Source organism: Schistocerca piceifrons, chromosome 4, assembly GCF_021461385.2.
Source record: "Schistocerca piceifrons isolate TAMUIC-IGC-003096 chromosome 4, iqSchPice1.1, whole genome shotgun sequence".
Taxonomy (NCBI): domain Eukaryota; kingdom Metazoa; phylum Arthropoda; class Insecta; order Orthoptera; family Acrididae; genus Schistocerca; species Schistocerca piceifrons.
In genome coordinates, this window is record NC_060141.1 from 584,889,238 (window position 1) to 584,916,580 (window position 27,343).

General features: G+C 39.2%; 1 protein-coding gene across 1 annotated transcript in view; it reads right to left on the reverse strand.

Annotated features, from left to right (window-relative positions):
* Positions 1 to 1,258: 1,258 nt before the first annotated feature.
* Positions 1,259 to 27,343, reverse strand: part of LOC124795861 (alpha/beta hydrolase domain-containing protein 17B) — a 68,668-nt gene continuing 42,583 nt past the window's right edge. The window contains exon 3 of the mRNA XM_047259942.1: positions 1,259 to 6,275. Coding sequence (XP_047115898.1) covers positions 6,192 to 6,275 — 84 coding nt within the window. The 3' untranslated portion in view covers positions 1,259 to 6,191. The remainder of the gene's footprint in view (positions 6,276 to 27,343) is intronic.

A 27,343-nucleotide genomic window follows, 5' to 3' on the forward strand; every position in this document is an offset into this window, starting at 1 on the left:
GACCACATCCCTCCACATTGCAACCAACATCACCACTGGCAGAGGATGAGAGGGTGGTCAGTCAGTCGGGCACGATTCGCCCATTTAGGTACCTTGATGTGCCACCAGTGGTTTTAAACTAAAGAAATATGCAAAACAATCCTTTTTGGTGAAAAATAGTAGTATTCTGAATCCAGCTCCATCCAAACAAGATTATGACAGCAAAATTTTCTGAAATGGAATGTTTATCAAGCAAAGCCATTTAAAATTTTATTACTACAGAGGTGAAGGAGCATGTAAGCCACATTATGTAATTAATTGGTTGGCTGGTTTGGGGAAGGAGACCAGACAGGGTGGTCATCGGTCTCATCGGATTAGGGAAGGATGGGGAAGGAAGTCGGCCGTGCCCTTTCAGAGGAACCATCCCGGCATTTGCCTGGAGTGATGTAGGGAAATCACGGAAAACCTAAATCAGGATGGCTGGACGTGGGATTGAACCGTCATCCTCCCGAATGCGAGTCCAGTGTCTAACCACTGCGCCACCTCGCTCGGTGTAATTAATTACTGAAAATCATAGTGTGTATGAGTTGTGAACTTCTGCATCTATACACAAGAGACCGAGGAGGAGTAGTGGCGAGGCTGAAGGAGGCGACGACAAACTGCAATGAAAAAAAAAAAAAAAAAGAAGAAGAAGAAGAAGAAGAAGAAGAAGAAGAAGAGTACTTCGGCAGATGAACAGATAAACATACAAAATCAAACGGGGGCAAACTTCTCTGGATTCCTTTTTCTTTGAATAGTGCATTATATATTTCATAAAGCATGAACTCATTCACAAGATTATCAAAAGTTCATCAGTCAATAACTAATTATGTGTATTAGAACTCCATTTTGTAAAAACACTTACTTCTCCTTCTTTTCAACCAACAGTGATGTCCCTGGTTTCTACTTATAATATGCGCAATCACATCACATCCCTTGAAAGATAAGATTACGTTCTGCTTTCTTTAAAGAAAATCAGTGAAATAACTACAACTACCCTGCAGAATCTGCAAAAATAAAATTAAAGCCTACTAACTATGTGGCAGGAGGCAGGATTTGTTTGCATAGTAACTATCAACGAATCATAGACATAAAAGAAGAAAGTCAAAGTAAAGGACTCAGAACCCCCCCACCCCCACCCCCCCCCCCCTCCACACACACACACACACACACACACACACACACACACACACAGAGAGAGAGAGAGAGAGAGAGAGAGAGAGAGAGAGAGAGACGAAAATCAATTAATAAAAGTTTATATTTGTATTTCATGATACAACAGTTTGAAGTCCTTTTTATCTCATACTTATTCCATAAGAAGAAAAGGAGACTTGTCAGCTCATTTCTCTAATACTATCTACATCACCTCTGAAGAAGACACTGTTGAGTGTTAATAAGTACATGATGGTCAACATTTTTGAGAAAACAATGAAACATCAGAAATTAATAGGTGCAAACAATTCAAGCTTACAGGCAATGCGCAAACCATTCTTGCTCAAGTACCAGCCACAACCTGCACAGATTTACAATTGTCTCCCTGTCTTTAAATACAGTTGCTTTTAAGTCTGAAGTGAGATCTTTTACAATGGATGTTTCTGATATTGTACTTTATTGTATCCAATTGTCTTGGTCAATTTTTGACATGTAATCTCTATAAATTGAGAATTTTATACAATTTATTGTACAAAGTTCACCAATGATCTGTTGTATAACAAATACATCATGAAAACCTCAAATTTTTATGCCTTGTCCGCCTTACTTCTCTTTCATTTTGTTATCATATATAATAAATTTTTTGTTGCATTTTTTTCCGAACACCTCCTCCATCCACTCCCCTCAATCTGTTCAATAGTTAAAGATTTTTCTTACCACAACCACCATCATTTCTAGGACACTGATTTATACACCTCCCACTCCTGCACTTCACTTTCATATGCATTACACAGAGTACTTACTTTTTTATTTGGAATGCAATTCTAAGTGACTTATTACCTCTTTTTGTATCCACAATATTGATACAGATATTTTCATCATTCTCCAGCCTTTACCTTCATAAAAATAAGCTTTTAGTTCTGAGAATGTTAGTTCACTACTATCTACCTTCGGGTAGCTTACATAGACAATTAAAGTCAAATAAATTTACTTCTAATATTAACAGAAAGCAAATCTTTTACTCTCTAATAATATGAATCTATAAAATCTTCAAATGGAAGACTGCTTAACTGGAAGCAACTGTACGATTCTTAACAGCGGACACCATAAAGGATATTGTGGAGAAGAAAAACCAGCTGTGCACCTAGCATGTAATACCAAACAAAATCCATTGAAAAATTGTTACTGAATAAGGGAAGGTATGAATCCATTAAGTCACCTTTTCATTAACACGGTACAAGATTAACTTAAGAACTGCAACAATAAAAGTCAAACAATTATCAAACATTCACTCTGTACCTTGCTGCCCAGATGGATGACACGATTGGTCCCTGTGTAGCTGATTTCTATGTGGGCTACAGATGACACAATTTTAAGTACAGTAGACTATGATTTATTGACCAAAAAGAATTCATACTATTTTAAAAGAATTCATACTATTTTAAAAGAATTCATACTATTTTAAAAGAATTCATACTATTTTAAAAGAATTCATACTATTTTAAAAGAATTCTGTCTCTAGATACTTTTGAATGATAATAGTACTAATAACCAGAGGCACAATAAGTTCAGTACTACCAAACAAAAATCATTCTCTGCTTTTCTTCCTTTCTCCCCACATTGCACTTAACCTGATACCTAATTCAAAAGTAATTATGGCAGTATGCATTCCTGCTCAAATTTCAAACTTTTGTGTACAACACTAATAATATATATGATCTCAACAAATGTAACTGAAACCTAATTCGTTATTAAGTGCATCTTTGAGATGCAAGTCCAGAACCTACAAAGCAACTGCATTTAACACATGAATTCACACGACAAGAATCCACATATAAACTTTGGCAGTTGCTAGAATGTGGTAGTGAAATAACGAAAATTAAATGATTGATTTGATTGTCAGATTTTGCACAAAATACATTGCAAAGTGAGGCACTTACTTAGGTAAATATAACAAAATTCACTGAAATAATGTATTCCTTTTATTTTTGGTGTTAAAAGATAAAGAATTTTTCAGAATATAGTGTATTAAATTCAGCATTGTCCACATTACACATTACTGGTTGTAATACACAAATGCTGGTCCACTTATGAGGCCTCAAAGAAATAGTTGCATTCGATGAAGTATATACACTAAGCATCTCATTTACATCATTCATCCCTCTCACTGCTTACACCTGAACCACTTGCTGACCTTTCTTTTATGAATATATTCCAAAGGAAACTATACATCACATTTTGTTCTGTCAATATATCCACATTATTGATTGTGCTAAATGACAATGACACAGTTTACTAAGAACAAGGAAACTCTGTAAAACAATTACCATATTTTGCAAAATTCCACCAAATAACTTCACAGGTTTTTTGGCCTAATTTGTTCATACAGCATTTGTGCAACTACAGAACATATTTATTATTTAATTGGTGTATTATTATTTTGTTTTCAAAGATTAAGTTTAATGCTGAACAATGGCAATGTAAGCTGGAGGACATTTGACATAACTGGTTCATATCAGCAAAACATTCTAACACTTCATTTTTCTTTTTGAAGAGTAACAATATTTAAATGGGACTGTTCATGCGACAAAGGTTCTATAAACTGAGTATTACATTGTCATCACAAAGTTTCAACCGAATAAAATAAAAGGTTTTGCAGAATCAGGGAAAAAATTTACCTCCTCACAGTAACTATCTGTTTTTAGAACTGCAAATGCAGTGAGAGGTGACTTTCCTGGCATTAACTGTAAATATAAATTCCCAGCATTACTATTCCACAACTAGCACAGTGTTCAAAAATAAAACAAAATCTTACAGAAAACTATGTTAGAAGATGAACACTTCAGCTGCTGAAGGTTCTCAATTTTTCATGCTAATTAAAACCAATTTGTTAACATCACTGTAAAGTGATATTTTAAGATAAGTTTTGTATCATAGCAGAAAAACCACACACAACCAGAAGAAGAAATCCATGAAACCACAAATGACAACAGGTTTTTTTTTTAAAAGAAATAACACATTTTGCATATACATGTGACAACAAGATGTACAACCAGAGAGACCAACTTCTTCTGAATCACTTCATTACATGAAATGTAGTGTAACACAATGTAGTTCCTTTAGTGGTATCAAACATGGCAACATAAAATGAAATGTCTGTGTATGACAGATTACCTTTCATATGACCACTAAACACAAGAATATCTTTAAAAAGAAAGAGAGAGAGAGAGAGAGAGAGAGAGAGAGAGAGAGAGAGAGTCTAAGAAATTATGTATCCAGTTCTTTACATGAACTTACAATAATATATAAATTAAACAAATTATCAGGACCGATAAAAAAACAACACTGGGAAATCTGGTTTCACATTTCAATTCTGAATGTTTTGGCAGTTAGGGCTGGAATACATACGTCAATATCAACCCTCAAAAAGTGTGTGTATTACACAGGCACAAATCTGCAACTGGAAGAACAATTAATTTTGCACAACATCCAATAGAAATGAGCACAAATCAAATCAACTTCATTTATCCCACTTCTTGTCAGGCTTCTGAGGAAATACAGTTATGGTCTTGCTAGCAAAAGTTCAATAATGCTCAAAAATTTCCAAAAGATAACATTCTTAAAGAATTAGAACAACAACATTATCTGTGATTTACATTTAAAATCCATGCATTATTTAAGCCAACATAACAAATCTCACAAACCAAAATATGAAGAATGGAACACACTGGGCAAAAAACAACTTGTAAACTACAACTAAATAGACTCAGTTTACTTGGGTCTTAAGTAAAGAGAACAAAGCTGTCTTCTGTATCTTTAGTTCAGGTCTAACTATTGTCATGATAAATCAGAAGGAATAGTTATTAATAACAGATACAAATATTTTATTGGAAGGTGTTTACTGTTTTAATTTAATATAATAAACATCTTGAGTGTGAAATCTCCTTGGTGAACTCACACAAGACAATAAATTATAATATGAATATTTCCTCATAAAAACTGAGCACCACACTATATGACACACACACACACACACACACACACACACAAATATATATAAAATTATGGAGAACTTCTCACGATACGAATATTCAAAAGTAAATTCATCGAGTGATTTTTCTTCTTCTTTTGTTATACTCTATGAAGTGACTACATCACTCATTCACACACTTGGTATTTTGTCATCCTTACAGTAACAAAAATTGCACATGAGCATATCATCAGTATAAACAAGTACAGCTCTAAAATATAGCAAATTCTGAGAATGATTTCACTATTATTTCTTGTATCACACTTTGATAACTTATGTCATTTCTTGCCTGGATTACGTCCGTGTACACAATACACTGCTTAATTTAACGCACAATTTTTTTACCGATACAAAAGATGTAACAAATGTTTGTACACAAAAATGAATATATATATATATATCTTTTTATATACATATATATTCTGTAATATTGCAATATTGGTAAAACAATAACATTTTCCCTGCCATAATGATACATCAATGGGGAATTTTTGGAAACTATTAACCTCCTCTTAACCCATATTTTTATTAAGCACTAGGATTCACTTCTTATGTAACGTTATCAGGCAATCAATATGTGATAGGCAATTTATTCTTCATTATCAGCACAACTGTCCAAGGCTGAATATGTACAGTTCATCAGACACACACAAAATAATACCGACTTTTAGCAAGTAGTCTCTCTGGGCAGTTCATAAGGAGCATTTATGACTGCTGTTGTACTAACTGTTTCTGCTGTGGTTGCCTTTGCAGTTGGTGCTGATGACTTACAAGAAGATTTCTCTGGCTGACCAGCTGGTTTACTGGTTGAAGGCTCACTCTCAGATTTTTCGTCTTGAGGACTGGTGGGACTATTAGTTAGTTCGCCAACTGTCTGATTTGTCAGTGTGTCGGTTAGCTAGAGAAGCTTTTCAGTCACTGAACTAGTGGTTGCAGAGCTGACAGTTGACGTTGCATTATGTTCTGATTCCTCACCAGGTGGCAGTAGTTGTCAGTTGAGCAGTTCTACAGAGACAAACTGCTTCAGGCGTTCCAAGTACTGAGAGTACAGTTCAACATCATTGTGGCCAGCACCCTGAAGAATATGAATTGGTTATTAAAATCTCCATTAAAATAAATGTTATACGTGAGAAATGCCTGAAATATGTAAGGAATTCATTTTTCTAAAAGGCACTGACTAATAACTACATATCACACAAATGAGGTGCAATCTTATGAGGCAGGCTAAAATGAACACTTTCCATTCCACAGAAAGTTGTTCCAGGTCAATAAACATAAATTTAACAATAAAAACGTTGAAGACATCTCTCAGCAACAAACGAACTACAAACTTAGATAAACAGCATCATATCTACCAGCATACATGTAACTCTTGTTATTAACTGGAGACTACATATTAATGACAGAGTTGCAAGAATTTTTACCACCACACATAATTTACTGATTAAATTTCTATACCAAATTCTTCACAATAGTCAGGAACATGAACAAAAACAGGTTATCATCTTACTAACCATCAGAGCATTAGATGATCATGACAACAATTACATGATAATATCTTATCAAAGAAACTTCCAACAAATACAATATGTTTGTAATCTTACAGCACTACTGTTCTCACAACTACTTGTGCCACTTTTTACTTCTGGTTACTTTTGTGTACATTTTGTGTTGAACATCTCCTGAAATTCTGGAAAGTCTTCTCAGCCCCACATAACGCATTTTTATCTTTGTTGCACTCCCCAATGCTGATGTTTTGCAGTATAACTTTCAGTCACAAGTAAGTGTATTTAGATGCTTTACTTTCCTTTCCTTTCCTTTCCTTTCCTTTCAGATCTATCTACATAAAATGTGCAGTAAGAGTCGGTGATTCCTAAGCTATAAAATCTCACTTTTCTATGTACAATGTTCTGACTTGATAGCAACACCTACACAAACACTATAGGAAATAACACAGCCAAAGATAGTGTTTATGCTCTTTACTCTTCTATGAAGTTTGCCATAGCAGTCATTTAAAAGAAAATGGGGAAAAAACCATAAATATAACACCAAGAATGAGAAAATTATGTACTACAAACCCAATCAATACAAAGTGGCAAATTATGGAAAAAAAGAGACTGCCTCTCCAATGAACTAAAAATGCCGATACACAATAAGAACAATTTAAAGACTTACATTGATATCATTTCCGACTGTTAACTACTTTTACTTCATAGATGAACTTAAAAATATGTCTATTAAAATGTTTCAGGGAATAAATAATATAAATTTAGTAAAATTTGGGATACACATAACGACCTATCGCACAAGTCTTAATTTAAGCAACACAAATGACAAACAAAATATGTCGTGAAAACTTAAATATGAGGGTTGGAACTTTCATAGTAGCAACTATTTATTTACGGCTCGTACAAAATAGATACATGTTTCAAAATTTTACTGACATTCAAAGTAGTCACCAGCATTGTGTATGACCCGTTGCCAGCAATGTGGAAGTCATAGGATACTCTTACCAGTGCCAGTTGTGGTGACAGCTCGAGTGGAGGGCTTAAGTCAGGGGAGTGTAGTAGTTGGTATAGCACTTAGCAGCCCCATCAGTCAAACAAATCAGTAACAGCTTGCACTGTATGTGTTTGAGCATTGTTCTGCAAAATGATGGTCAGGTCCTGCAGAAAGTGTCATCACTTCTGTCTCTATGCTGTTCTTTTCTGGAACACGACATTCGCTACATAACTGCTACAAATTCGTGGGGCAATAGAGCACGCCGCTCGAACTGTCAACAGAACTGTTGCTGCTAAGAGGATCCTGCGACTTCCACATCGCTGGCAATGCGTTATACACAATGCTAGTGACTACTTTGAAGGTCAGTAAAACTCTGAAACATGTATCTATTTTGTACGAGCTGTAAATAAATAGTTGCCACTATTAAAGTTCCAACCCTCGTACTATCAGTCACAAGGATGTGCCAGATAAAATATTGTTCTTAAGAGAAAAAACACTGATGGGTGAAACAGAATCCCCATCACTTTACAGAAGGCTGTATATATGACACTAAAATATTTCACATGTTCCCTTAGATTACTGATGATGGATAAAACATCAAACTCTTCTCTTTTTACGAAAGTAATTCAAGTGATAAAACAAATTAAGATAATGCTTAAGGAAATAAAGCATAATTATAGGACTAAAGGTTGGTCGGTTGGATGATTAAAGGGATTGAATTACTATGTCATCAGTCGCTTTTTCCTCGAACACACAGGTCTATGTGACTAGACTAGAGGCAGCCTACTGCACAAATTCCAGTGGAAGAAAACTCCAAGGTCTATAAAAGGTCAATGAAGGTGAGATAAGGAACAAAAAGCTGAAAGGGAGACAGAGGAAGAAAGGCTGGCAAGGTGTCCCATCTAGGGAGCAGCCAGAATCCCCCGAAAGCAGACTGCAATGAGGGGATATACGACCGCCCCTCCCACCTGCCCCCACTTACCAGAGGTACTCCGCTCAGAAACTGCCTAGGGAAAACTAGCCTTATGGACAGGAAAAGAGAAGCACAGAGAGACAAACGATGAACAAGTCTAACGGGCCACACAAGAGGGGAGACGAAGAGTAAAAATGCAGTTAGGGTGAGGACTGCAACCTGGTCTGGGCAGAGAAGACAACAGAGTTCTCCTAACCCCTGAATGGACCAATAGGGTTAAGTGGCCTTCTCTTCAAGAGAGTGGGAAAAACCTCCTTCATAAATAAAACATAAAAACTAAGTCAGCCGCTAAGGCATCTTCTCCTAACACCAGGGGTAGCGAGATTAAGTGTCTGCCAAAATGCGGACCACTGTCAAACGGCAACCACAATGACCGTAGGGTGGGTCCTCGTGATGGAGGAGATGACCATGAATCAGCCAAGTATGGCCAATGCGGAGCTGGCAAAGGATGACAGAGTTCTTGTGAGAGGTTTGCACAGAGGACTTCCACAGATTTGTAGTCTCCTTTATCAGTTGTAGTTTGTATGGTGAAGTCAGAGTGAGCCATTCCATATTCCAGAACCCTAAAACCTGGTAGCATAATATCAATCTGAGTTCTGTTCCCAGATACCAATGTCAAGGGTCAGTTTACTGGTAGCCATTCTCTGGGATCCAGATGTGGCCTGGGGTCCAGACGAAGGTCACTGAGCGTACATACTGTTCAAGGCTGTACAGGGAATCCTGGATAGCAATGACCACTGGCTGTCGAGAGTAACACTTGCTGAGAGCTTGCAAACTGTTCAAGGAGTCGCTGCAGATGAAAAAGGATCCCTACTGGTGCAAGAATGGATATGCTAAAGAGCATGAGATATGGCTACCAACTCCGCAGTGAAAACACTCCAGCGATCTGGCAAGGAGTGCAGCTCAGTAAGTCCCGTGTGAGTAGTAAGCAAAGCCTATGTGACCAGCAATCATCAAGCCATCAGATAGACTACTTCTGAACCCTGGAATGCATCAAAAATGAAGAAAAATTGATGGTGGAGAGCCTCGGAAGGAAGGAACCAAGTCTTTTATAACTCGTGATAGGTCAAGACAAAGATGTGGCTGAGGGATGCACCACAGAGGTGCACATAAAATGAGCCCAGAGGAGAGGTGGAAGAACAAACAACTGGAGTTCAGAGAGAGGGACCAGATGCAGATTGAGAGCACAATCTGTAATGTGGGCTGCCATTGCAAGAGATGGATTTCTGTGTTTGAAAAGAGAGGACGGTATTTCGAGTGCTTAGAGGAGCTGCGAATGTGAGCAGCATAATTGATAAGCTGCTGTTTGTGCCTGATCCGCAATGGAGGGACCCCAGCCTCCACAAGTAAGCTGTTCACTGGGCTAATTTGAATGGCTCCTGCCGCAAGTCAACACCCCCCCCCCCCCCCCCCCCCCCCGTGATGTATCAGATTCAGTACCCACAATGCTAAGGGTGATGCCAAACTATATGCTGGATTCCCATAATCAAGACACGATTGTATCAGCGTTGCAGTATGATCTGCACCCAAACTGGTGTTACTCAGGCGTTAAGTGTATTAAGGTGCAACCAGCACTTTTGCTTAAGCAGGAAAGATGGAGAATCCACATCAACCGAGAAATGAAGCCAAGTCCTAAAAAGTGATGTCTCCATCACAGCTGTAAGGTGTTGATTTACAGCAAGGTGTTTGAATGGCATAGTCCAGGTAAATCAGATTAATTATCAGTAATGGAACTGCCTTGATGAAAACCACCCTGGGACCGAGTCAGAAGACCACAAGACTCAAGGAGCCAACATAGCCACCAACATAATGTGCATTGAAGCAACTTGCAGAACACATCTGTGAAGATACTTGGGCGGTAACTGTCCATCTCTAGAGGGCACTTACCCAGTTTCAGTGCTGCGACATAGATGCTTTTTCACCACTGCGATGGGAACTCGCCCTCGCTCCAGATGTCATTAAAGATGGCAAGGATATGACGTTGACACCCAGCGATAGGTGCTTGATCATTCGGTTGTGGATGTCATCCAGTCCAGGGGCTGTATCGCCCCTGTGGGCTAGGACATGACGATTTCCCACTTACTGAATGGAGCATTATATGGCTCCATGTGGCATACAGTAAAAGATAATTGCTTCTGCTCCACCCGCTGTTTCAAGACATGAATGACAGGTTGATGATCCTCACTCGCAGAGGCTTGTGCGTAATGCAGAGCAAAACGTTCAGCAATGGCATTTGGGTCAGTGCACATAGCACCATTCAAGGTAATACTAGGTACACCCACAGGTGTCTGGTATCCCTAGAGACATCTGATCTTTGCCTGAACCTGTGAAGGGGAGGTACATAGTCCGATGGTTGAAATGCACCTTTCCCACCATTCTTGTTTCCGTCATTTTATTAGGTGGTGGACTCGCGCACAGAACCACTTAGAGGCAATGAGGTGCCCATTGATGGGTGTCGCTATGGTGTTGGAGAGCCTGCCTATGATCTCCAACAGCCTCTGCAATTTCTGAAGACCGACAAGGTAGTGTCTTCCATCAGGGTGGGCCCAAGGAACAGGGGATCACCAAATCAGCTGCCAAAACAATGGCTGTACTTGTATTTTGGACAGTCTCATTGATATCTCCATGCGGCAGGGAGCCAAGGGTGACACAGACACCCTAGTCAACACTACTGAGAGCCCATCTGGGCAGGTGTCCATGGGAATGATGCTGAGGGAGGGACAAGATCAGGAAGTAGTGAATACCACACAGGTCATCGTAGACTCCAGTGGATGGATAGGAGAAGAAAAGGGCTGCAAATGGAAAAGTCAATTGTCGAGAAAATTCTATGCGCCACACTGAAGTGTATGGGGACACCAGTATTCAAGAGGTAGAATTGAAGTTGTGGCAGCAAGTTATTGATGTCTTTACCACAACCAGTGATCATGGTTCCAACTAAAAAAGGGTTACAGGCATTAAAATGACCCAAGATTAGGAAAGGCGTGGGCAGCTGAGAAATCCATATGTTCTGAGACGCTTCACCATAGGGAGGGAGGTAAATGCTGCAGATGATAATATCCTGAAATGCTTTTACCTGAACAACCACAGCCTCCAAAGGTGGATTAAGAGGCACAAGTTCACTAAATAGTGTGTTCAGAACACATGTGCACATCCTGTCATAGGTAGCACAATTCTTACAATATCCCTGGAATCCATGAAGGGCCAGGGTCTGTACTGCTGGAAACCAAGTCTACTGAAGGGCAAAGCAGAATATGGGGGAGTGCTTCAATGATATTTTAGCTCAGCCAGGTGGTAGAAAAAAATCACTACAATTCCACTGGAAAATAATGTTGTCAATGTACCATGAGGCAGGTTATACTCTAGGGTCATCTAATGCCACTGACTGAGGGGTTATGGCATCAATACACACACATTCTGGGTTCCATTGTGTAGAGCAACCTGGGGCCTTCGGGGCTGCCACAATCTCTGCATCATCCACAGGAATGGAACAGGCTAATCTGGTGGTGTAGGGACCACTGGAAAGTACTTCTTAGAGGATTTTTTGTTAACCTTCAGAGGAAGGTTAACAAAAAATCCTCTAAGAAGTACTTTCCAGTGGTCCCTACACCACCAGATTAGCCTGTTCCATTCCTGTGGATGATGCAGAGATTGTGGCAGCCCCTTCAGAGGAAGGTTAACAAAAAATCCTCTAAGAAGTACTTTCCAGTGGTCCCTACACCACCAGATTAGCCTGTTCCATTCCTGTGGATGATGCAGAGATTTTGCAGGATTTTGACGATTGCAAGGGCTTCTCTAAATTAGTTTCAGGTAAAGATGATGATCGTGGGTCCTGCGACCAGCAGCCTGTGGCTCCTTCAACCACTGGTTGGTGTCTGCTTGTATGAGGTGTGACAAAGTAATGAGAGAGACTTTCTTTGCAAGATGTGGCAACCCTGCAGGCTTGCGTAGGCACAATATCTTTGACCTTGGTCTATAAGCTGCTTCTAGTCCAAGCAGCACATCGATGCAACTGTTCAGTTGTGAGTTGTGCTTTAATAAGTTAACACATCTTTGTGTCTCTCGTCACGGAAATGGAACCGCATAATACTGCGCAATGGTATGCCATTTCTTTTTGCATTAAATTGGGTGAAAACATGACAACAACTTACGGTAAGCTTCAGAAGGCTTTTGGAGAGGAGGTTATGTCAAGAGCTCAAGTTTTTGTTGGCATAAAATGTTTAGTGAAGGCAGAACGAATGTTGAAGATGAAGACCGCAGTGGACACCATCAACCCCAAGGATGGATGTCAACTTGGCCAGGGTGCGTGAACTCATACGATCTGATAGAAGATTATCCATGAAAATGATTGCAGAAGAACTGAACATCAATCAAGAAACGGTTCGTCTAATGATAACTGAAGATCTTGGTATGAGAAAGATATGTGCAAAAATGGTCCCCAAAAATCCCATGCCACAACAACGAGAAACACGGAAAAATGTGCAGGCAATCTCTTAGAGCAAACAGAAATCAATCCAGAACTGTTGAGCCGTGTTATCACTGGTGATGAAAGTTGGTTTTTTCAGTACAATCCAGAGACACAACGCCAAAGTTTGCAATGGTGCTCAAAGGGATCACCCAGACCAAAAGAAGCTCGCATGTCAAAATCAAAAGTGAAATGCATGCTTGTGTGCTTCCTTGATTCCAAGGGAATTTTTCATTAAGAGTGGGTGCCTCTTGGACAAACAGTTAACCCATATTACTACAAAGAAATTTTAGAAAGACTTCCTGAGTTCTGTGTGTCCTTGCAAACATTGCTGATAATTGAATTCTGCATCACAATAATGCGCCATCCGATACTGCTCTGTCAGTACAGAAATTTTTAACCACAAAACAAATTTCAGTACTACCACAGCCACCTTAGTCACCAGATATCGCTCCGTGAGACTTTTTTCTATTTCCAAGAGTCAAAACGGCGGTCAAGGGACACCATTTTCAAACACCACAAGATGTCCAAAAAGCTATGATGAAGGTCTTGGAGGATATTACAGAGGATGAGTTCCAGAAATGTTACCATAAATGGCAGAAGCGCTGGAAAAAGTGTGTGCAATCAGAAGGGAACTACTCTGAAGGAGACAACACTAAACTTGACTAATACGGTAAGCAACATTTTTTTTCACATCAATTCATTACTTTATTGTTGCACCTCGTAGACTGGTGGAAACCTTGGAAGGAAGTGTCCCAAAAGACGCCTCCATGGCAAGAGGCACGAAGGAAGATTATCTGTCTCTGGCTCGTAGCTTGGGACCGATGTGTTTGGTGGGTGGGAGGCCATCGATCCCAACGGAGGTGTTGGGGAAAGCAGCAAGAAGGGAGCCCCCAACCAAACTGGGAGACATCGTCATAGCTGTATGACACTGTTTTACATATTCGTTCAACCGCTCATACTATTTCATGACCTACTCAGAAGTTAGTTTGTACAGCACAAAGACATGCCTGAATTTCAAGCATTCGAAGCACCGTGCTGGTGTGTGTGTGTGTGTGTGTGTGTGTGTGTGTGTGTAACGGATTGCATTGGTATACCACCAACACCTTGATCTTTTCAGGCAATGAATCGCTTTAAAAGGCCTAGATGAAGGCACAGTTAGCAACCCTATTGTCCTTTGGCCTCTACGTACGTGACAGACAAAGTGTATACCATGTTGTTCCACCTTAGAGCATTGCCCATCATCAGACTGCAAGAGCAGGTCTCGGCGAAAAATGATGCTCTGAACCAAATTTAGTCTATTATGGGGAGTGACAGTCACCGGTATGTTACCCAGCTTGTTACATGCGAGCACCGCCCGTGACAGTGTAGGTGACACCATTTTGGTCAAAACTGACCCATTTTTCATTTTAGTAATGGCTGCCACTTCCACAAACTTCCTTTCTAAGTTCTCCACAACGAATGAGGGCGTTGTGGTCAAGAAGGGTTCCCATCAGCCCTTATATAAATTAAGTATTGGGTGGAACATTTCTCTACTTGCTGCATAGCTCCATGTTCCTCACACAGTGCAGCAAGGGAAGGGACTATTTTAGGGTAATATGTCTCTGCATTGAAAAAGGATTTTTCTTCTGTAGAGACTGCTGGCACCGTACAGCCACCAGTGGAACATAACTTCATCCACTTCATTTGTGACTCATCCGCCATGGCTTCACACACTTTGAATTTGGAGCTCTCCCCATGGGCACAACCCAGCCTCAGCAATGGCTACCTGGCCAATTATCCATCGCACACATGCTCCTTGGCATACATGCAGAGTTTCCAGCTCAAGCACCAACAGTGCATCCCCTACGTGGTCGGGGGACTACCACCATGCGGTTACTTGATGACCACTCCCTTCCCCCACACTACGATGGCTACTATGCTGGGTTTTGGGTGTATTACCTTATTAAAAAGAAGGGTGCAAAGATGGAAATGCACAAAGGTGGAGCATACACTGCAAAGGGCAACCTTCCCAGTACGATCCACGCTTCTGGAGAATTTTGAAAATTGGTGGCAGGTCAACCCCAACAATGTATTTATTTAATGAAAAGCTGTAGAAAATGCCAGAAGTGGGAACTCAAGTCCCAATCATAAACCAGGTCCAAGCAGGGTCTGCACCAAGAAAAACATCTGATGGAGATGCAAAGATGGAAAAAGGATTGTGGAAGTAAGCTTGCTGCGCAAAACAGAAGTAATACTGCAAAAGCTGAGCCCCTTGGTCACCAAGCATGTACTCACAAACTAGTACACTGGGTTTGGAGGGGTTATGCGATGATGGGGAGGGGTAAGCACTAAAGACAATCACTTACATCTGTGTAGAAACAATATTCACCACTGCATGTTTGTGTGTTCCGAAGATGCAGCTGCTCATCATCTTCAGGTGCAACTGCAGGGAGTTGAAGTGGTGTGTCAAATATATAAGCTAGCTCATCAGTAAAGCACAGGTGTCCAGAAGGTAAGTGCTATGCTTCACAGAAAAAGTAAAGAATATATGCTTCACAGAAAAAGTAAAGAATACTTTTTTGTTCTTTGGTGCTTGGCACACTTTATGAACTTACAATTCTAGCAGCATGTTTTCAGATTTCTTTTATTTACTCTTCTAATTTCATATAGTAACGATTTCCAAACTTCTTGCAGTACTCTATTCCAGAATAAATCACTTAAGGAGATACCATTGCAGATGCATTTCAGTACTCTATTCCAGAATAAATCACTTAAGGAGATACCACTGCAGATGCACAAACTTTCCGAAAATTCTTCTAGTAAATAAACATCATCCAATACATTTTCCCTTCAAAATGTTTGACTCACATTATACTGACCTTTCACATTACTGTTAGATATTTACTAGATGTGATTTGAGGCCAACAGTATATCAATAATGTTGCATTCTAAGGCTAGTCACTTTTCTTCCACTAGTGCACATTAAATTACTTTTATTCAAATTTAAAGCCAGCTGCCACTCATTCGATACTTAAAACAACAGAAAGTCCAGGATGGAATATCAATGAAATTATAAAAAGACGTATTGCTACTCAATGAAAAGCTGACACATCAAGTTGCAAACTGGCACAACAAAAAGACTATTACACCCTGAGCTTTTGGTGCAAGCTTTCTTCAGAAAAGAAAACAAGTGTGCAGATTGCTGTTCCACTTGACATTACACCATTGCATTCTGGCCACAGTGGCTGGAGAGAAGAGAGAGAGAGAGAGTGTGTGTGTGTGTGTGTGTGTGTGTGTGTGTGTGTGTGCGCGCGCGCGCAGCGCGCGCGCGCAGATCATCATCTAAGCTCTTCCGACCAAATTTAAATTAATTTGTCCACTTGGCAACAGTTGAATATGAAGGAGCAGAGTCCCCCAGTGTATTCTGGAAGTCGGCATGAATGTCTTTTGCTTTCATACCTTTCTTTACAAAGTACTTAATCACTGCTCATATCTCAATTTTTTCCATCTTTGCAAATCACTAGGCGGGAACAACATCAGACCCACGTTACCACCACAGTTCTCTTCCAAGAGCACTGATGTGTCACGTGTTCACAGGCAACAACTCGTTGCGCTAGTGCTGACCTCTCATGGTGATTCCGAGAACTTTTCAAACCACCCTCGAACATGACATGGCTGCTTTCAGGAGATGGCCCAGCCTCTGACGGCGTAGGATAAACCTATGGCAGGAAGTGCTCTGTGGGTGGATCAGGTCTTGCACCTGGTTCTTCTACAAAGATATGATCCCTGTGGCAAGGGGTGGAGATTGGGAGTGGCACAGGGATGGACTAGGCTGTTGTAAATGTTGGGTGGTCATTAGGATGCCACTACAGGAGGGGTGGGAAGAATCAGGTAGGATAAACCTCATTTCAGAGCATGATGATAGATGTAGCTCTGATGAAGGATGTGGTTTAGTTGTTCCATTCCAGGGTGGTATGTGATAACAAAGGGGGTGCTCCTTTGAAGCTGGTTCCTGTGAGTGGTGGGAGGATTGAGGGTGTTTGGGCATGTGGCATGGGAAATCTGTTTGTGAACTAGTTCTGGGATATAGTTCCTATCTGTGAAGGCCTGTGCCATATCTCCACACTCCGCTGTCCTCCCACCACCCCCAATAATTGGCGACAAAGGAGCATCCCCTATGTTACTCAGTACCAGTTTTGACTGCCTTGATGCTCTGTCAGGAACCAATGACTCTTCTTCCTCCTAGCAATAGCCTTTTATCCCTTCCCCTTCCCACTCCAGATTGCAACATCCGCTCGACTTGACACCATTGCATTCTGGCCATATGTAGCAGTCATGTATGCATGAGGTGTGCTTGCCTGCGTGAATATCTGTATGTTTTCTTTTCTTTTCTGAAGAAGGCCTTGGCTGAAAACTTCAGTGTGCACCAGTCTCTACATTGTGCCTGTCTGCAACCCAACAAGTCATTTCCACGATGAACTTCACCTCTATTGTTCTTAATTTCCCACAGTTCTCAAGAAATACAGTTTTTTGCACCTAACTATTTCAGAACACAATTTCAATGTGCCATTCTCACTGCACGACACCTTTTTGGAGGGTTCTATTTGTTTCTAATGAATGCAACTTTTGTTTGTTAGGATAAAACTCAGTACTTACACATTATTCCCTGTACACTTGATAATTTGTCTATGCTACTGTTTTCCTCTTAGCTGTATTTTCTAAGTATTGTGCCTCAGAAACCCAACTACCTACACACCAGACACAACCAAGATTTTTCTGTAGCTGCCGATAATTAACTTCTACCTCACAGAATGAAAGCAGCATGTTGTTAAAAAATGTCCCATGTAATACAGTGTTGCACAGCTGTAAGTAATCATCAAATATTTGGCATGTGGCTACCAGTACCTAGTGGTAGGTAAGTTTTTATAGGAATAAAAAGAGGAGGATGAAACACTGTACAAAATTATAAATTTAAATGAAAACTGCAAAATTTTTTCAGCAAAATGTATTCATGAGATTCAAGCTCTATCACTTTTATGACTTACATGCTAGTCTTATCAGGAAATGGAATCAAAAGTAAATCTAACAGTGAAGTTCTAAGGCCACAGCAATAGAACACTGGTTACTGACCATCTTGGGTGTTGTCATTGCCACCCATAAATGCATATTAGATGTTTTATCGACACCATTAAAAGTGACTGTTGGTGCAAGACCCAATCCAGTCCCTAACTGTTGTGGTAAAATGTGAGTAAAGCAGTAATCATCTAGCTCTGGCAGCCTGTTAATGGTGATGCTGTTCACGAAATGTTAAAATAGGCTGTTGAGTGGGCTTTTGTACCAAAGATGAGTAGTAGATTATTGGCTCCTGCAGTTTTTGCAATCACAATGCGTTTAGCACAACCAGTGTTAGATTGTACTGCCATTATCAACTGTATATACATAACACTATCTCTTTGATAACACAGTCCTATAAAGGGAAATCAGTAGCTAGGAGTCTAGTGATTTTGTGATCCATCTTTTCTACAGACACTACAGTATTTATCCTTAACAGTACTTATAAGATGGTGCCGACAGGAAAGTGTAGTGACACTTTACTCTTTTTAAAAAGGCAAAAAATAAATAGTTCTTCATGTAGGGAATGTCAAAAGTGCATATGAAAGGGGTTTTGTGCATAAAGCGCAACTTCTGGTTAAATGGAAAGCGCACAACAGTAAATCCGAAATTAATCTGTGATGATTTCTTGTGCACATTCCACGGCTGTTAAAGTGACAAATGGCTGATCATTTAAGTACAGTGGACTCAAAAAATGAAATTATGAAGCTACTAAAAAGTGACATTGTTAAAAAAACACCACCCACACCAGCAGAAATGTTGACTGCAAAAAAACAACCCACCACCCACACCAGCAGAAATATTGACTGCAAAGTGTGAAATAAATCAAATGCAAAAGCAAGAGAACAAAAATACATGTGCGCCTCAGAACCCTAAGTAAGCAACAACACATCCAGTGTTTTCGATATCACAATGAATTCAGCAAGCCAAAAACCTGTAGACAAATATAAATGGAAGATGGTGCCATACAATAAAAGATAAAACAAGACCACAGTTATGCAAGAGGACGAAAATGAGGTTCTAATAATTGGTGATTGACTGCTGAAAAATATTGCTGCCCCCAACTGCAATATCGACGTCAGATTGGGAATTAGAACGTAACTCGGCAAACATTTTAAAAATATGGAAATTCAAAAAAGATGAATACAAAACCGAATTCTGAAACCAAAACTAATTACAGTGGTATCTTTATACATGTTACAACACATTTGTTAAGAAGCAGTAATGAAGAAGAAATTATTAACGAAACAATAAATATGATTCATACAGCAAGAAGTGTGTACGTGAGATCCTGGCTGATACTTAGCAGAATCATAAAAAGGAGGTCAGTGAGTGACAAATATATCTCCAAACTAAATTATGCTGTCAAAGAACAACGTGATCATCTTCGGGCAGCTTTCATATATCGAAACAAATTTCCATGCTAAAACTTGCTTGGCAAGGATGGCACGCATTTAAAATGATTAGCATCTGTAACACTCAGCAGAATATTTACAGATGTCTGCAAAATAATCAGAAGCATGAGAAACTAATATGGCCTGATGGGAATGAAAAATCAATTGTTGCATCTGAGAAAGCAAAATACAAGCACCACACACACAAAAAAAGAGATTACAGAATATGCTCTCAGAACACAGCCCACAATGTATAAGACAGCAAAAGAAAAGTTACATAAAAGAATTACATCAGAATATTCAATACACTGGTAGCAAGGAACTTGAAGCAGAAGCGTCCTAAGTGAAATACAACCATATGTACTATGTATCAATGAACATGGTCTAGCTGGAAGTCAGATACATAACTTTACAATGAAGGACTATATCTTATCCAGTTACTTCTGTAGATCTAAACATAACAGTGGTGGAGTTTAAACAGGAAAGCCCATAAAGACTGCAAACAGTAAGGTGTGAAATTACCCACAGCTATAGAAAAAGACTTTCAAATTACTGGTGTAGTGACCAATGACTTTAGATAGTTTGTGTGTGTACAGATCACCAAGTTACAAGATCATCATCTTTCTGAAAACAATTGCCAACTTACTAAGAATGAATATGAAGACAAACATCATTATATGTGGAGACTTCAATATTGACATGGGGAAAAGAATCAAACCCAAGAGAAGACTTTGAAGAACTGTTAATATAATACATATGGAGGCAACAATATCTGCATCGACAAGAGTGACTTCTGAAAGTCAGACAGTAATTGACATCATCATTACCAATTACGTGTAACTATGAGTTACATGTAGTCCAAACAAAAATATTTGATCATCACGGACAGCTGATCTGCTTCTGCAAAAGTAAGGACATAGTATCAGAACCGAAACCAACACTCAAAGGAATTAGAAACATCAGTGAACAAAATATTAACATCTTTAGAACAATATTAAGCAGGGAAACTTGGAATAAAACCCTGTATGTGCAGAATGTAAATGATAAGTATGATTCATTTATTACGACAAACATCGTTTAAATGTAGCATTCCCCACAGTAAAGAGACGAGAAAAGCTGCAGGATATGACAAAGTGAATTACTAGTGAAATAACAGAACTGTAAAGGAAGCTGCAGGATCCGAGACGGGAGGATTGAAGCTGAAAATTATAAAATGCTACAAAATAAATATAGAAAAACAAGAGGCAAAAGCAAGAACAATTAATGCCACCACATAGAACACAAAAAACAAGGTAAAGGCACCTTGGAATGCAGTTAACAATGAAAGAAAGGAAAAAGTTGTATCGAACATGAAAACATATCAAGTCAATGAAAATAGACAAGACCGTGGTTACAGATGGTAGAGAAATAACTAACATACTCAATGATAGGTATATAAATGTGGTAGAGACCTTAAAACTGGAAAGAAATAGTCTACAAAGGAAGGTTACTAAGTTATTAACAAAAAAATTAAAAAATCAAGCAGAACCATGTTCTTGAAAGCAGTCACAGATGATGAAATGAGGAAAACTATTCAAAAACCGTAGTTGAAGAAATCAGCTGGTGGTGAAGAAATATCAAATCACATAATAAAGCAAGTTAGTTTTGTGTTGTGTGTGTGGGTTTTTTTTTTTTTTTTTTTTTTTTTTGTGCAAAAACAATTAGGTTCATACCTGCTCATGTCAGAACCAATGAACAGGAAGACAAAGAAAACGAGTTAAAAATCACTACATGTTAAACCCAATTGACAAAAGGAAAGGCCCCTGGGAGCGACTTAATTCCCCATAGCTTGTTCCCAAGAGGGGAGGGGAGTGCTGATAGATGGCAACATAGGGATCATAAAAAGGAATGGAAGAACTATAGTGGGCCGAGATATGAGGATTGCAACCTGGACTGCAGGTTCAGTGGCCTCGTTTCCCATCAGACCAACATCATAGTGGTTCCATCAAGAGTGAGCCAAATGACAGCTTTCCTGCACCCGTTGCAGTAAGGGACTGATAGTGTACAGCGCACAGAGGCTTTAAAAGGCACAGAGTCAGAAGAGATGACGCAATTGAAAAACCTCTGTCGCGAGATGTACTGTGTGTTCTGATACAGGGTCAAGAGCTCTGTTGTGAATACTGATTAGTGTTCCAGAAGCCGATACTGAAAATCATCAGTGCCAATGATGAAGGCACACCCAATGCCATGGTCAGTCAGAGCCACTTGTAGAAACAAAGTTACTAACGTGAATTTCCACACAAAGGTTGTGAAACTTACAGCGATAGAGTGAAGCTGGAGCAGTGGTCTTAGGAAGCGAATGATGGTGAAGGTGAACAGGGACCCTTGCACGAAGCCAAGGTGGTGAAGGGTTCACACCCATTGGGAAAGTGGCAGGTAGCATGAAGTTAAGCTGCTGGAGCAAGAGCCTAAAGCAAACTCTAGGAGGTAACAAGGAAGAGGGACGCACCCCATACTGGTGATCAAAGGAGTCATCAAAGAAGGAGGCATTGGATGGGTGGCCACACATGGCAAACGGCATGCATATCTGCTGAGGAGAAAGTCATAGCTGTGTGACAGCGGTAGTTCGGCAGCTTCCGCATACAGTCTCTCAACAGGGCTAGTGTAAAAGGCATCAGTGGCCAAATGGATGCCACGGTGATGGATAGTACTGAGATGGCGTATGAGGGATGGTCCTCCAGATGCACAAACAAAACTCCCATAGTCTAGTTTCGAATGGACAAGAGACCGGTACAAATGGAGGAGGGTGGTTCAATCTCCTCCCCAGGAAGTATCGCAAAGGACACACAGGACACTGAGCGACTGAATACAGTGGGTGGTCAGGTAAGACACATGGGAGGACCAAGAAAGTTTCCTATCAAGAATGAGCCCCAGGAATTTTCTAGTTCAATGAACGGAAGAGCAACAGGCAAAGCAAGTAAGTGAACAAATAATCTCACCATTGCTAGGCATAGCAAACAGCTCTTTCATAGATTGAATTTTTCAAGAAAAATTGAAGATAAGCAGGATGTGTTCAAGAACAGGGCTAAGGATGAACCCAACAACTACAGCCCAGTTTCACTGATAACAGATTTCTCAAACATCCCAGAAGTGCTTATGTATAATAGAGTAGTTAATTATCTGGACAAAAAACAACATTCTTATACCATTACAAAATGGTTTCAGAAAGAGTAAATCTATGGAATCAGCAATTGACAGCATGACAATATATTATACAGTCCTTAGATGAAAAACAAGTGGTATCTGCAATGTTTGTGGACCTCTCCAAAGTATTCGACACTACTGACTATGATACAGTAATAAGAAAATTGGAAAACTAAGGTATTTGAGAGTAATCAGCTGAATGGAGAGAATCATACCAATGCAACAGGAAACAGTACATACCAGCAGAGAATGCATATCAGTCAGGAACCAAAGCCACCACATATGGAGTGCCGTAGGGATCAGTACTGGGGCCAGTGCTGTTTAATCTAATTGTTGATGACACAGGTGTTAAAGAGAAGAAGAAGAAAATATTGTATGCAGATGACATGACAATATTCAACAATGACCAAAATGTGGTAAGCCTGAGAAAAGAGCATACATATCCGCAAAAACACATAGATCAGTCCCTTCCGAAACATGGATTTGTTATAAACCTAAAAAAAAGACTATGTATGTAGTTTTCAGAAAAAAAGAGAAGGCTGGTTTAGAGGTGGATGAAATGAGACTGGAAGAAGTGGAATCTACTACTAGATTCTTAGGTATTACCGTGGATAACAATCTTAAGTGGAAGCAACATATCAATTGTGCCTGAAAGAAACTCAGCTCCATCATATTCATAATGAGGCAGCTATTATAGTATGTAGACAGCTCCTATGCATGGTGTACCCGCAGTATGGAGTGAGTGTGGGGAAACTAACATTCAAGAAATAAAAAGGGCGCTCACATAAAAAAAATAATAAAAAAAAGCAATCAGGATCATACTAAGAAGAAAGAGTCCTGAAACATGCAGAACCTGCTTCAAAACACTAGGCATCTTAGCTTTTACATCCTTGCACATATATATAAAACTATAATATACGTCATAAAAGATAGTGCAGAGTGGACTACAAATGCTAGTGTACACCAACAATACACGGAGAAAGAATGACATAAGAAGCATACCATGTCAACTCACAATGCTTGAAATAAGATTCTAGTACTCCGGTATCAAATTACTAAGAAGTCTGTCTCAAAAACTGCATGGCTATGTACATGACAAGTTTTCAAAGAATGACAAAGACTATCCGGTTTACAGTGCTGAAGAGTACTTATCACATTAAATTTGTATATATTGTTACTTATAATCAATATGTTAGATTGTAAGAAAAATGGTTATGAAGTATGTGATAATAAATTTCTATTTTTGACGTGTCCTGTATTATATGTACATTCACTGTACACCATGTAATCCTACATGACCAAATAAAATTCAATTCAATTCCATTCAATTCAATAAGTTTCCACACCAGTGTGGAAAATCTTAGTTTGGTCCACTTTCTGCATCACTGAAGACAAATGTTACTACAGTTATATGGCCAGGGAAGATCTATGACAGTTAAAGATGGCTTGGCACAGTTGCTTCCTGTGCCTGCCACAACAAGCAATAGAATTGTTTAAGATTACGTGACAAAGCCTCAGGGTTGGTTTCTGCAGTTCTAGGTAGCTATCACAAAGTTAGTGTTGTAGTTAGGGATCTTCTCTTGCCAAATGAAGCATAATACTGTTAGCAGACATGGCTTAGGTGTGTGGTAAAATTAATAATTGCTCAATGCTGTTCGGATATGAAACACATGATGGACTTGAAAAACGTAAAGATACTCGCCACAGCTTGCTTCTGGGATTGTGATATTGACGTGACTGTTCAAACCACACAAAGCCTTCAGTCATCTATACGATCCAGTGGTGGTGGTACTACAATTTTGTCCACAACAGAGAATGACACAAAAATAGAATTAAGAAGCCACCACTCACAGCCTCCAAATAGCCTAATATCATAGCTTGTCTGGAGTTTGTGCTGTTATCAGGGTAGTGGAACTGAAGACCGTAGCTTGTTATAAGCACACCCTCCTTTAGCTACAAGTGACAAAGTGATGTCTGTCTTCTAGCAACAGTTTGTTGTTACCTGACGATGACTAGCAGCTTCTTTGTCAAATTCTACAAAATTTTAATCACACTATTTAACTCGATACCCAAAAGCCTAAAAAACATTTGTAATATATAAAAAAAATGTATATACCACAATAAAACACTTGGCCAGGTTGACAAAGGGTAGCCTTTCAGCAATATTAGGGCAGCTGCTTGGTTGGAACACAGCTGCGAGTTAACAAAGAACCCAACACAGAGTATCAAAAACATTTAGACAAGGTTTTCCAGATGAGTTCTATGTTCCTCAACAGGCTTCTATCTAGAAGTCAAACACGTAAATTAAAAAGACTCAATTAATATATAAAAAATGCTTCAAAGGAATTTACCACTGTTCCCATGCATAAGGAATCTACAAATAATCACTGAGCTATTAAGAGCACCATATACAAAGTATGTGTATCACACAAAGTCAGCATTCAAGTGACCCATTTCTACAACACTTCATTTACTATTTGTTCAATATACAGACTGAACAATGTCAGGGAACAGCTAAAACCTTGTCTCACTCCTTTCTCAACTACTCCCTCATGCCATTAGGCTCTTACAAACTGTCGTCTATAGTTTCTGCACAAGTTGTAGATAACTTTTTGCTCCCTTAAAATTTTTGAATGTATCTCAGTCAATATTACAAATCCTATAAATCTATGTTTGCCTTTCTTCAGTCTATTTTAGGATAAACCACAGTGTCAATATTGCTCCGTTTTTCTACCTTCTTCAGAATCGCAAACTGACATTCCTTGAACTTGGCTTCAACCGGTTTGTCCTTTCTTCTGTATATAATGCATGTCACTATTTTCCAACCATGACTTGATGGATCAGTAATATCCACACACCTATCAACCCTTTTGGATTTATCCTCTAGTTATTCCTTCTTAACCATTTTGCACTTCCTGTGACTCATTTTTAAGGCAGCTGTATACTCTTTTGCAGTATTTTTATATCTTCTGCTTTCATCAATTGAATTCAATATCCCTTGTATTACCCAAGGATTTCTACTGGCCCTTATCTTTCTGCATATTTGATCCTCTGCTGCCTTCACTTTTTCATCTTGCAAAGTTAATTACTAATCTTCTATTGTATTCCTTTGTGATGTTTCAGTGAATATTTGTTTGCTCCTTTTTAAATGCTCAATGACCTCAATTTGCTTAATTTTATCTTTCAGCAATTACTTCAATTTTAATCTGCAGGCAACATCTGCTCTCGAAATGTTTTGCAGTTTAAAATCTGGATCCTACACCTCAACTTTATCACTATACAATCAATCTGAAACCTTCTGGTGTCTCCAAATCTTTCTTGTATACAACCTTCCTTCATGACTCTTATACCGAAGTGTTAACAATGGTTATATCGTATTCCGTGGAAAATTCTAACAGGTGGCCCTTTAATTCTTTTCATCGAGTCCATGTTCCACAATTATGGCTTCTCATTCTTCTTCTTGTATAAATTTCCTGTCCCTCACCTCCCTTAAAGAACTGAATAATTTCTTTTCTTCCATTACATATTCTTTCACTCTCTTCTTCATCTGCACAGGTATTAGGCTCAAACTTTACTTCTAAGGGTGGTTGTAGCTTCATATTTGTTGGCTACGAGCTACAATAATGCATTCACTACAGTGTTCATTGCAGCTTAGCTGCATTTCTATTTTCCTCTTCATTATTACACCACTCCTGCATTATCGCTATTTCAGTACTCACCAAACCAGAAGTCCAGTTCTTCCTGCCACCACACTTTACTAACTCCCTGTAACTTCAACCTACACATTTCTCTTTTTAACTGTTGAACAGTATACCTGATCAAGGGATAAACAAAAGACACTCTGACCTGTAGCACACCAGTTCTGTTTTTATTGATGACATCTTCCTGAGTAGTTCCAACACAGAGATCTGAATCCAGCAGAGCTATATGTCCTCCAGAAACATAGCTGTTGTACATTCTTGTTGGTTTCAGTCATTCGTAGTACCAATATAGCAAAGCCATGCTGATTAATGTTACAAGGTCTCATCAGTCTATCATCCATTGCAGCAAGGTTCATAGTTTGTTTATCATGTATTGTTTTGCATTAAGTAGTTGTACAATCTAAGTAATAAATATCAACTGACCACTTGTTACAAGGCAACAGCAGAGAGATCAGTAGGAATCTTGATTTTCATGCATTACTAATCCTTTAAGGAGATATGCTTCATCCACACAAAAAACCAATGCATTCACAATGTAAAATCCAGGATGGAACGTAACAATATTATGAAAAGGATACTTGCTACTCCTCATATAGCAGAGATACTGACTCACAGATAGGCACTACAAAGACACTGTCAGAAAATTAGGTTTAGGCCAACAAGATTACAGTCTCGTGTGTGTGTGTGTGTGTGTGTGTGTGTGTGTGTGTGTGTGTGTGGTTTTTTTATCTCCAACTATGGCGATGTTGGGCAAAAGTTTATTTTCTGGCAGCTTTTTGTTGTGCCTATCTGCCACTCAGCATCTCTACTGTATGGTGAGTAGCAACTATCCTT